Source organism: Taurulus bubalis, assembly GCF_910589615.1.
Source record: "Taurulus bubalis genome assembly, chromosome: 6".
Classification (NCBI taxonomy): Eukaryota; Metazoa; Chordata; class Actinopteri; order Perciformes; family Cottidae; genus Taurulus; species Taurulus bubalis.
In genome coordinates, this window is record NC_136594.1 from 9,194,771 (window position 1) to 9,208,370 (window position 13,600).

General features: G+C 41.4%; 1 protein-coding gene across 1 annotated transcript in view; it reads right to left on the bottom strand.

Moving 5' to 3' along the window:
- Positions 1 to 765: 765 nt before the first annotated feature.
- Positions 766 to 13,600, bottom strand: part of arhgap10 (Rho GTPase activating protein 10) — a 46,573-nt gene continuing 33,738 nt past the window's right edge. Inside the window, exons 20-23 of the mRNA XM_079219652.1 lie at positions 12,574 to 12,739; positions 7,082 to 7,183; positions 5,665 to 5,756; positions 766 to 2,305 (exon numbers count right to left, since the gene is read on the bottom strand). Coding sequence (XP_079075778.1) covers positions 2,217 to 2,305; positions 5,665 to 5,756; positions 7,082 to 7,183; positions 12,574 to 12,739 — 449 coding nt within the window. The 3' untranslated portion in view covers positions 766 to 2,216. The remainder of the gene's footprint in view (positions 2,306 to 5,664; positions 5,757 to 7,081; positions 7,184 to 12,573; positions 12,740 to 13,600) is intronic.

Sequence of the window (13,600 nt, forward strand, 5' to 3'; positions counted from 1 at the left end):
GATGAAGAGCCCCGGGGGTGGATGGTGCTGGTGATAGTGGGGGAATAGTTTTGCCCATCTCATTAGCTCTGCCTCATTTCATTATGTAACCATGCCGTCTTTTTTCAGGGTGCTGGTGGACATAAACCACAGCTCCAACTTTTGGTATTTGTGGACAAAGCATGCGTGTTTATACTTCTTAATAGTGCAGCAGCACACTCATATGCATATTATGTAACGCACCGGGTCTGAAGGCCATTTGGTGTGTTGATTAATTACACTGATGTAGTCGAACAATTAACATGCGATTAACATGCGCAAGGCTGAGCGGTAAATTGATCAGGGAGGTGGTCATTGTGTGTGTGTTTTTTTTCTTTATTAAAGACTACCATCTATTTTAATTCCCCTTTTGGAACGTTTTTTGGTAGCTTTGCCATCGGCTTTGGCCAGATGGACGGGAAGGCTAACGCTCCACGACACGGCTCAGTGTAACGGCACCGGATCCTCACTCCACCCGTCGCTGTATTCTTAGACTCTGTGGGAAACTGAGGACCTTCTCACTGACACAAGGGATGAGTCATCACAAAATTAGACATAGTGCTCGATTTTCACATTGGTAACTTTCCCCAAGTTGACAGTTATGACTGCAGTGCTTTCCTTAATTGGCTTACTCTTAAACTACTGTACATGAGATCAGTTGATTAAAATATTTGATAAGACGTTAATGTTTAAAATGTTAAATTATCATTCGTCACCTTTATTTCATGGCAAGAATACAAAATACAGTAAAGATCCAAAAAAAAATTCTTTATTTCTTTAACATTGATCAAGAGGATACCCAAAGGTATACAAGTGAAAGAAGTCAGAGCCTTTTGAAAAAGTCATAAATCTGCTGCTGAACCAAAAGCTCTCAGAAATATTAAAGCGTCCCGTTGAACAGCCGAGGGATGAATTGTAATGAGACATGTATACATGCTAAAACCAATCCACATTATAACCTGTCCATCACGTAACGGAGACTTGTAAAACATACTTGGCATTCATAACGCTCTCAATATTTAGGCTATATAAACTGAACGATGTAAAACTTTGAAATACTGCATTTTGTGGTCCTATTGATAATAAAACTTGGATTTCTAATCACTTACTCTCCTGAGGTTGAAGATAAAATAATGCTAAAAATTCAGGTTTGTGGGAGTGTCTCAGAGGAAACCGAGCAACGTTAAAAAAACGCTTTGAAAACAAAAACAACAGATCATTTGACACGAAAAACCTCCACAATTTGGTTCCAATCATTACTACCTATTTAAATGTTCCTCTGCGGACCCCGTCTGATGCTAGTGTTTAACTCAAGAGGCTCATCAGTCATCAAATAGGCCTTTCATTGTGTTTCTGTATAGGAGTGCACCAAGAACAAGACAGCACAGTGAATTTAAAATTCAAAAGTCATGCAATCAATGTGCCAATTAAATAAAAATAAAATTATAATAGCGATGTGCCTCATTTCTTAAATATCCAAATATTTCTTAAATGACAGAAAAAATAAAAACATTTTAAAAGTGAAAGCAGTAACACCACAATTCATTTACATACATACATACATACCCGTACATACATTTACACTGGGTGTTCTGATGTTTAAGGCACGGTAAGTAAAGCATCTCTAATCTTTTAAAAGCTGAAAACAAAACTGTGCATCATTGTCAAGAGGGTCGAACGCTGCTGGACTCGGTGCAAAAAAAAAACGTCTTAATGAAAACTGATTACAGTGACTCGAGTGCTGACATTCTTCCTTGCAGTTTCTGAGGATCGCTGTTTCGACTTGGGAGCTCATGGATACCATGTATAACTGAAGGAGAGAGAGAGAGCGAGGTCTCGAAGCCGCTGCTACAAAGTTACCTGGATGTTTAGAGGCGACGGCAAGAATAGTATGAGTGCAAACCCATTTTGTAATTACAATACTGGAATCCATGCGGATACTCAAAGTAAATTCAAACAAAGAAAACATGCCTGCACATGCACGCATCACAAAAGTCTACATTGCCAGCCAGCAACGCATGTACTTGTGTATCAAGAATGGTCCACCAGTAATAACATAATGTCACTTTGCTTGAGAGAATTCAGGGGTTTGGATAAACAAGGCTCTGTGGTGAATGTCAGAGTTGAGGCACATGCATCTCCGCATAGTTCTCCCCGGTGGAAGGTGATAGCTTGTCCATAAATATTCCCATTCGGCGCTACAGCATCTCCACATAGTTTTCAGGGATGAGGCCCCTCTTTCCCTCCAGCTCGCCCTCCAGCCAGCCCGGCTCTCTCGACTGGGTCACTGCAGGAGAGGACACAGCGTCACCGGGGGAGGGGAGACAACAGCACAGGGAGGGTGAGGGTGGGGGACAGGCAGAGGACACAGAGCCTCCAGTGAGTATACAGTATATGCACGTATCAGAGCGAACAGAGCGCAGGTCTGAAGCGGATACAGTGATTATGTGCTGACGCTAAAGCCCAGTGCGTCTACTGTACATTTCAAGTTCATTTTTTTTTTCGTAGTATTTTTCTGAAAAATGTCCCCCCGAGCTTAACCTCCGCAGCAAAACGGAGCTCTCACGAGTCGTTCATTATGACAGACGTGTCAGAGAAGCCTTCTCAAAATCCTCCCCGCATTCTTTATTTGCCTACAAAGTGAGCCAATTGAAAATCTTGAGTGCACTTGCAAGTCAGCAATTGCATAGATACATTGTCAGCGAGAACTTCTAAGGCCAAATCAAGACATGAACTTATTCAATACTTTTTTTTTTTTTTATCATAACATGTCTTAGGCAGCTTCTGGACACAAAGAAATGTGTTTAACGACGGTGCTCTTCTGTGTCTATTGAACACAAAATGAACAAGGAACTTAAAAAAGCCCAGACTTTCATAGAGGTGTGATCAAAAGGATTCATCACCCTCCAAAATTCAAAGCAGGATTTGAACCCGCTTTCAATCCCAAATTGACTGACAGGTCCTCCAAAACGAATGCTACCACAAGGAAGTTGTTCAAACTTGTTTAAACAAAGACCCCCACTCCTACACGAGTACAATAACAAACTGCCATGCAATTATTTTTATTGCAATTTGTTAGGATATGTATCACCAAATGCATTTTTACACACTATCTCACTGTTTTACTGTTTACATACTTTGTGTTTATCTTGTGTATTGTACACATTCACACTGAAGAAACTACGTTTGGTCAGTATATGACTGAGTGTGTCATGTGTACACCGTTTTTATGACACACCCAAAGTGAAATGAACCAAACCAACAGAAACACAAATAAGTGCAGACTGCCCCTTTAAGAAAATAAAAGTTGTCCTTTCAGTCAAGGGTCAGGAAGCATCGACAAATGTTCTTTTTTTTCTTTAGACAAACTGTATGTACAGCGGCTTGCTCAAATATTCAGACCTCTTGACCTTTCTGCACATTAGTTATGCACATAGCTCAAAAAATATAATGAATACATTTAGAAATAACAAAATAGCAAAATATGCAAAATGTCAAGGGTCCTCAAGATAATGCAGATGTTAAGTCAAGAATCATTCATCATCATTGAACAATTATGTAACACATCATTCACTTTATTTGAAGCCTAAGTGTTGACGGACAGAAAGACTATAAGAAAACTACTTAAATTCCTCACACTCTATTGCAACTGGATATTTAAGCAGAGATCCAAAAGAAACGCACATCATTCAGTAATACAAAACACTTAAGCTCCAAATAAAATGTCAGAGCACGAGAATGGCCTTTAGAACCCAATCTAATTTAGTTTTTGAAAAACGTGACTTCATTCATTTTATATTTATTAAAATAATACAACTTTGTATTAATGATTTAGAAATCCACTTTAATAAATTAAATGTTGTATCCATTGTATCCGGACTCTTTCAACCATCAATGAAACATTGATGGCTTTCATGTGCACGCATCAAAACAGGAAATAGTGTACATACAGTAGATAGAAATATGATTAAGATGAAGTTTCAGTCCGCTAATCCATATATATTAGTTGCAGTGGTCAGATTTTGATGTTTTGGATCATTACATCTTTGATGGAGAATGGTTATATCAGCAGGACAGTGGAGGTTTAAAAACATCACCAAAAAGATGTGATTGCTACCGAAGCACATTGCATTCACTGGATAAAAAAAAAATAGACCCCTTTTCTCGTAATTACGACATCCTGATCTCGTAATTACGAGATCTTTTCTCGTAATTACGAGATCTTTTCTCGTAATTACGACATCCTGATCTCGTAATTAAAAAGGAAACGTCTGTAAATCCTCTCTCAGTGGCAATTATGGCGCTATCGCAGTTAATCTGCTATTATTACCTTCTCGGTTTGAGACACTGGGAAATACTGATGTTTCTAAAAAATGAGGATGGTATTAAAGTGAGTATGTCAACACTGCGCAGGCATCTCAAGGCGTTAGGTTGTTCAGGCGGAAAGCCCAGTCTGACGTGCTGGATGTCGCTCTGTTTCTGCAGGAGCAGTTGAACCAACACGGGATGCTTCATGGATACAAATTCATGCATTTGAAATGCATCCAATCTGGTTTGGTAGTGACTGTAACGGACCTCTGAGAGTTTAAAGTATTGTAGTAGTTTGTTCCTTTTTTTTTTTGTCCTTTATTTTAGTCCGTTTTGTTACTGCAGTCGGTGCATTTCCGGTTGCACTCTTATTTTGAAGGTACAAAAAACGAAAGTTGTTAGTAAGAAAGGAAAAGTTGCCATAACAACGGAAAACAGTGATAAAAAGGTTACGGATGTATTTGTTTAGGACCTGGCTGATATGGGCACAAGGTTTGCACCTGTTCAAGTTCATTTTTTGAGAAAATATTGTTTTAGATTGTTACGTTTTTTGTCTGTGTCAGAGCTTAAGCTAACCAACTGCTATTTCCGTTTTTCTTCATCGTTCTTACGGTGAGTTCAATAAACCTTTACGAACCATCACTTAAAGACTCCAGACTATAATTCTGCCGGGGATGCTACAGTGACTCAAAGAACTGTGCGGCACCTGTTAAAAATCCTAGATCCCCAATGAGTAGCTAAGGCAACGGAACCGTCTAAGAAGACGCCTGTACACACACATGCCATACAGACGCCTGTACACACACATGCCATACAGTGGCCAGTATGGCACCCTTTGTAATCAGGTCAGGATGTCGTAATTACGAGATCAGGATGTCGTAATTACGAGAAAAGGGGTCTATTTTTTTTTTATCCAGTGAATGCAATGCGCTTCCGTAGATTGCAGCTTTAAAGCAGAAAGAAAAAGACAATAAACGGCAATGCATTGTGGGATCTTATCAAAAGACATCACCACATGTTTCACAGTGAAGACTACAGCATTTCTATAGCGTCTGTGTCTCTCAAAAAAAGGCACGAAAAAAAAAGAAGAAAAAAGGAACTACAAAATCCTCATTTCCTCTGAGAGTGATTAAAGCTCAGTCGAGCTTCTTCCAGACACACTGAGGAGCAAATCTGTGTCTCCGGCCGGCCCGCCCTCCCTACCCGTTCTCCTTCTCCTTCTCCTCGTCTCATCTCTCTGTTCGATTGAAGATCAGATTGGGTGTTTCGGTTTTCCTCCAAATCCAATATGCCAGGGCTGGTTCTAAGTGAGCGACTGGTGTAGGCGATAACACTTACCGGCGTTGAATATTGCGCCGACCTGGAAGGAGAGCTCAGAGTCGTGCTCAGCCTCACATGGGTACACTGCCTTGGCTTTCCTGCTGGTGACACTGAAAAATGAAGGCAATCAGTGAGCTGGCGGAGCTTTGGGGAGGATTACCGCACAGTTCAATCTGGGCCCGGGGCCTGCTTGTTCATTCACTCACTAGCCTGAAACAGCAGAAATGGGCCAGGCTTGAATTTAAGCAAAAGTACTAAGAGAGGAGCCGGGCCACTACACACTCTTGCTTTGCCCTATCTCCACTCTAGACAGACCAGCGAGCGAGTCAGAACAGACCCATGTGCACCCGTGTGCGTGCACAAACACAATGAGATGCAGTGCCGTTTGTAGCAGGTTTTGTACAGCCAAAAAAGGCAGGCACACATCGGGTCCGCACAGCAGACAACCAACTCTGGTGAGATAATTAAAAAGTGGCGAGGGGATTCTAAAGTGGGTTTGCACACAAACAGAGGTGGAATACAAAATTTCCTCCACGGTGCTTCAGCTTTTAAATTCACATTTGTGAGCTTCAAAGCTGCATTGTAAATCAGCTTGATGTAAAAAGGGGCGCCGTCAAAGCAACCATATTCATCGCTCTGAAAACGTTAGTAAAAAAGGCGTATTTATGCAATTGCGTTCTGGAAAACATAAAAAAAATCGTTTCCACAGAAAGGTTGTTTTGCCCACCATTGCAAACCGTTATCTCGAATGCCAGCAACATTACCATGTAGAAATTGTGCCTTCAACACACGATGCCCTGATAAATATTTCATATTCTTTCTGCAGAGCAGCAACAATGTAGGATGAGACAAGGAGAATAGAGGATATACAAACTGAAAAAAAAAGTTTGTGACCACAGAGTTGTCAATACAACAATGTTCAGCCGAGTTTTTGAATCCAGATTTGGAGAAAAAAAAAATGCACTCTTGTGGAACCGCATTTGGGGAAAAAAAAATGAGGATTTTTATTTAATGGATTAACATTAATGGATGCCCACAGAATGTCCGAGCTCTTTACAATTTTTCTCGGTAACATCTGAAAGCACTGAAAATGAATTCATCATTTGGTCTCAAGGAAGCGCAGCAATAGATGAGTGTAATGGGCAGACTGTATAGTCCATCCGGTTTTCGCAGATTCCTCTGGGGTTTTACTGAAAGGAGAGAAGGTTGCTGCTATAGCCAACACTTTGCATGAAGACCCCTCAAACCAAATTAAAAGGCTGTGAGAAGACGAGCGAGTAACGGGGCAAGTGAGAGAGAAAGAAACCCAGTGTGACAATCAGCCAGTATGTGTAAAAAAATACTACACCAAACGGAGAGAAAGACAGGAGACAAAGTAGTCAGTCCAGTTGGGAGAGAAACGAGCACATCGTCCGAAAAGGGAGCTCCATCTTACCTCTCCTCTGGCTTTTCTTCGTCAGAGGCAGCTGTGGTGGAAGCAGCTTGGCTCTCTCCTGGGGGTCCAGGAGTGGACCTGGAGGCTCCTGCTATGGGGACCCTGTAGATTAAAAGGTGTGTTGTATTTATGTTTTAGTCACCACAGATCCTATGGTGAAAATGTGGCATATATCCACACTGAAGACTCAACCACCACCACCACATCTTTTAGCTAGAAAAATTAAGAATACACAAAGAAGGCAGTGAAAATGGGCGTCATGTTTAAAAAAATGTTGAACCCGGAGAAGGTGAGACGTTCACCACGACAAACAGACGCTGTGCTCTCGTGCGCTGTTCTCGTACTGGGTTACATTGTTCACTACTGTAACTGCTGGTATCAGAGCAACAGGTGAGCTAAACTGAGAGCAACCTGTTGTTATGGAGACAAGGTGAGAACACATTTCTACACCAATCTGGAGCACTCATGAGGGTGGGAATTCAAAACAGAAGTCACTAGTAGATTTCGACACCGTCCACAAGCATCATTTTAACAAGCTGCCTCCACATGTCCACAACATCGAAGAGGAATGAAATCATTGCAAATTGAGGTCAATGGAAGACACGGACAACCAAACAAGTTAGACAACATAATTACTATGATACGTTTTACGTTTGAGTAATGCATGGGTCACTACTAGGCAGGCTTAAAATTAAGTTACTTATTTTAAGATGGCACGCATATTTCGGAAATGCTTTCGGTTTTGTATTTCATTTTAAAATCCAGCCTGAAATGAGATAAGAACTAGAATTACATGAATATAGTATTTAGAATTCATCCAGTTCAATTTGAAAACGGCCTATACGTACTGTTGAGATGTTATTAAATTAAACTCTATTTATTTGATTTGACAGTTGGTTGTTGTGCACGTGCGTGCATGTGCACACGCACGCACACACACACACTTTAATTTGAATACCCCTGGACTAATGGATCACACTTTTCACTCGAAAAAAATTCTAAATGCTCCATCTCCTCTTTCTATTCTCCAGCAGCTACATGCATGGGTAGTTGCACTTTGAATTCTCATTGTGTGCCAGCTGTACATTTATCCCAACAACAAGGACAACAGGCTTCTATCAGACAATCCACTCTTCATCCAACCCCATCTGCCCAAGAGCCTTTTCAGGAGGACCGGCTCTCATGAAGAGTCCACATTGACCTGAAAGATAGTTGTCAAGAGAAACTCCGATATATTTTTCTGGAGGGGTGAAATTGAAATTCGTTCCAAGAAATGTATTTGAACTTCTGCATCAACTTCCTGTGATCCATATATCTAGCCAGCTAGTAACTTCTCTGGGAGCTCACCTGGCTCAACCCCCGACCTGTCAACTCGTCCAAAGCAAACAAAAACAGGCTCATCATACATTTTCAGTCTGCAATGCTCATTCTGAATTCATTCTGAATTCCCTCCCAATCAATACAGTCAACCCAGATGATTTCCAACAGTCATGAATTCTGGAAGACATAAAAAAAAAAACACATTGACAGATAAAATGGAAGAATTCTGGAGGCTTACAATTGCCCACTTTACGCTAATTGTTCTTGTCGCCTAAATATTTACATTCAGTTCCTACATGATTGTTCAAGAATCAGTATGTGTAACGTCAAATAATAGCAGTACGAGACCCTTTCGCCATCAGCCTCATCTTTTACAGTAGTAGCTGTGCTTTACATTGGCTGGTACCAGGGCCAATGATTTCCTGGTCGACCTACAGGGTGGCAGTAGGGGTCCTGGTAAAGGCGGAGAGGAGCAGGAGTCTAAGCCAGGCATCCCTCTGTGTTCCATGTTTGCCCCGGGGCCAGTGCTAATACAGTACATAATGAGCAAATTGCTCCTAGCTGCCGCTCCCATAGAGACGTTAATAAAGGCAATTAGAGGAAGCAGCTGGGGAGGGGCTGGAGGTTGAGAGGATGTTGTGCGTAGCGGTTACGTTGGCACTGGTGGAAGAGCGAGAGCTCGTGGCCTCAAGGGGGAACACGGTAGGGGATCGTATGTGGACCTAGGTGAGCACTCGGCACTGGGCTCACGCTTCTGCATCACCCCCTCCCTCCATTTCTCCCCCTGCCTCCCTCTCAGTGCGCTTGTCCATCCCCAGCGGTGTCTGCTCCGTTCGGGCCTGGCCTGACTGTGGGTGATTTATAGCTCTGCAGTAGTGTGGGGGCCACTGTGGTGCTCAGCTGCTCCACATCAGCATGGGGGGATAGTGCGCTGCAGTGCAGCAAATCCACTCATTAACCTGGGCCCAGGCACAACCACTGTCTGCCTGGGTCAAAGCCAAGAGAGGGGGAAGCAAGCAGAGGAGCACCAACACTTCACCCACCTGCAGGTGAACCCACTCAGAGACATGCAAAACCCCCTGACTACCATAAAATCAAATGCATGCGCACACGCACAGGAAAAGTTGACATCTAACCGCTTATTTCTGTTGAAAGAGGATTAAACAGATCTTTGAAGATCTTCGACATAAACAGATAGCTTAATAATTATAGAATAAACAGTAAGGGAAATTCAGTGTATGCCACATGGCTGCCCTAGAAACTTGCTAAATGTACCAGAGGTAAATGGATTCATCCCAAAATTGCTTTCACAATTATAGCTAAGCCAAACCGAGGGAAATCGTTTGCCATTTCTCTTCAACAAAAATAGCATCAAGCTTTGAATTGCTCATCCGTTGTTTTCCCCCCATCACAGGCCTAGCTAAGCTTCTTCTACAAACATGATTAAATACAGTAAATGGGAATCGTATGTGAGGCCCTCATTAAAAAAAAAAAAAAAACTCTTGAGATGTTTGTAACACGTTTTGAAGAATATTTAGATGTGAGGATTTGTTTTTTAGGCATATATAACATAATATGCAAGACAAATTATATATTATCATATAAAAAGTATCAAATGACCTCGAATTCCAAAGTGAAGTGCAACTGGAGGTCATTTGGTTTATTATTTCAACCATCAGGGTTATCGCACATTATCTTACGCTTCCAGGTTAGTAGCAGGGAGAAATTCATAAACAAGAGAGGACTGCTGCTTCTCATTACTGCAGGAATTTCACCCTGCAGCATCCAGGCCTTGCTGATCCTGGCGTGGAGCTAACGCTGGGATGAGCGGGGCTATTGACTGTCTTTCGACTTAAGACTGAAGGCCAGCGGTGGGATTTAGCAGTGTTTCTAGTAGAAAGTGGGATCAAACCAACAGCCGAGCTGCGCGCTCAGTCATCGCCAGTTTGGGTGGGCAGGAAATAAGCTCTGATCCACCATTTTATGATCCACAGCTGTCTGCCAGCAATAACCATGGAGGGCTGAAGGTAGGACAGCAGAGAGGAAGGAAAAGTGGCCAAAAAAATGTAACCTCATTGGGCAGGACTTGAGGCAACAGTACCACTGGGAGAAGCTGTGACTGAATTTAGGGAGAAGAGGAGAAATGAGGCAAGACATCGAACATGACGGAGATGATAAATCATGCCACATTCCACCAAAAGAGTCAGTGCATGATATAGTGAGTCAGGACGAACTTGTGTATGACCCGGCAGATTTTGCTGCATCTATCCTCCAGGAAAGCGACAAAAAAAAAAAAAATGCTGTTTTCCAGGTGCACTTTTGAACACACCAGTGTGTAGATAATACATTTCTGAGAGGGGCTGGAAGTACTCTCGCACTTTCCTTCCCTACTGCTCTTTTTGGCTCGGACTGAAGCCGGATCCTTGGGTTCCAGGCCAGAGAGGTGCTGTGCTAACAGGTCTCCACCATCTCACATGCTAAGATGTATGAGTGAACAACGCCAGGGCGACACCCTGTGACATATGGCGCAAGTCTTCATAAAAGGGACAGGGGCTCTGGCTATAAGGGTAAACAAGATGAATATATCCCCAATGTCAATACGATTTGCACGGCCAACGCACGGCCACCTGTCTCCCAAACAAATAAGAGCTGAGATTTACGACCTCCTCCTGGTTGCTCCTTCCGTCCTCCAACATGATGCCACATATGTGGGAAAGTGAAAATAAATAAATAAATACCCGTAAGAGAGAGATAGAGAGAAAAAAAAGTTGGTTACACAAGTAAAATACTCGAGAGCCTTGTCTATCTAATCGTGCAACTTAAAGAAAACACTTGACACACACACTGACACACACACACACACACACCCCACACACACCCCACACACACACAGAGGTCAAAGTGAGAAAGGAATCACATTGTCCTCTGTTGAGTTGTGAGGTGGATTTGTTTTTGTTTTACGGCTCTTTTCAGCTGATGGAAAATGAGAAGGGGACAGTGAATGAGGAAAAAGTCTATTTCAAGGTGAATCTGTAGACATGACACAGCAGCGAGTCTAACATCTGCAGCATAACCCAATAATTCATCTCTCACATCAGCATTCAAGACAAGTCATGGGCTGGAAAAACAACAAAAAGGACCAAGGACTTAGTAGAGAGTGAGAACAGAAACGAGAGGCAAAGCACCAAACTTTTGAAGGATTTTCCATTTTCCATTCTTGCAAGAGACCAAGAGAGTACAAAGAATTAACATTTGGGATGACACGAAAAGTTAATTTATTTAATTTTTTGATTAACTCTAAACGATTCACAGGAGAATTGAGATACTTATTGGCTTCTGTTCTGAGTCAATTAACAATGTAGAAAAATCTATTCTTGTTCGTTAATAATAACAGTGACATGGTTTCTCTTTGCTAAATACAAATGTATTTCACTGGTCACAAGATTTAAGAGACAATATTTTCAGGCTCTTTTTGAGTGCGCTGATTTGTTAATATAGCTGAGATCATATAGATTTTCTCATCATCCTATTCTGCTGCAATATGAAAGATAACTGGCAGTCAGGTCTTCGTCAAAAGGTTTAAAAAATATATATAAATCAAATCCAACTATAAAAGGTCCCTGATAAGAATACTAACAATACTTTTAACACTACTACTGTTGACTCACAAAATCCCAGTAATGATAATAATAATAAAACCACATACAATGTAATAATCCTGACAATAGAACATGTCTTTACACTATACATGCAGTTTCCTGTGTAGTGAAAGTGCTCTTGCTGGAAGTCCAAGCTGAGTAGCTTGGTTACAAACCATTTGAGTCACTGCCCACATCACCAATATGTTCAGCAAATTTATATAGTAAATTAATAAAGTGAAAAGAAATGGCCACTTCCAAAACAACAATGTTTTTTAATCAGAGCCCAGTGAATAACAACAAAATGCTCAAATCAAAACACTACTTGATGCACCTTTGAGCAACTTTAACCGTCGATGGTAAAGTAGTGATCAAAACATTGAAAATATAAAATTCCATTTGCAATCCATACAGTGCACACGGCCCACATTTGAATTCATTTAGGACTCTACTTTCTTCTGAATCAAACTCCTGCATCTTCAGTGGTGCACAGTCGCATATTGATTTGGGACTTCGGCAGAGCGAACCACTGACCTGGAGTTGCTGCCTGAGCTGAGGCTGGTGCTAAGTGGGACATGGTCACTCTTCTCTGCAGGCATCTCTGATGCCGAGGCCGACGATGACTGGGACGATACGGACTCATTGCTGCCCATTGATGTCTCATCTGCAGCTAGACTGGAACCATCTCCCACTGCTGACACTTGGATGAAAAATATATACTGTATATAGTTTGTTTTAATTACTTGCATCTTTTCATTAGTTTTTTTTTTCCACAGTATAAGATCCCAGCATATGCCAGCATACTGATGATAGCTTGCCTGATAAAACAGCTGAATAATTTATCAATAGATAAGGCAATGCTGCATCGACAGGGGATTTTATGAATCAAAACTGCTGTCAAAACGGGCGAGATTTACAACCAAGTTTGTATTGTTCATGATAATACACTTCTGCAGTCGTAGACAGGAAACACTAGAGAGATCCAAGCTCTTTTATTTCCATTTTTGACTGTCAAGTAAAGATCCTGCTTTTGGGAGAAGAGAGAGACACAGAGAAACTGTTAATGTTAAAAAACTTTTTTCCCCCCCCAGCAAACACATATCAAAGCATTTAAATCAAAAGCCCAGATTTAATTGAGATTAAGTTTGAACCGCTGCTAGGCTTATGGACCTAATTAGTATCAAATGTAATACCATCATTTATACATTATAGATGGCCCACAGATGCACGGCATCATTGGTTTATAAACTGTTCAGTTTGTTTATTGTATTTGGTTTAAACTGGGATTTCTTTTTAAGGAATGACACTCATTAATTGAAATGATTTATACGTTCACACAGGTGTTGTCAGTTGTGACTAATTAGACCTCAGCTCTAAAGCTGAGGAGTAGAACATTTGTCTTTCTTTTTTGGCCGTGAGATGAATTACATAAACGCTGTCGACGTGTGCTTATGTCTGTAGGTGAGCTTGCCACTCACCTTTTTTTTTCTCCTTTTCTTATTTTACTTTAATGCTTCCTCTGAATGCCGAGTTTCTATTTAATCCGGAGCATCCATTCCAG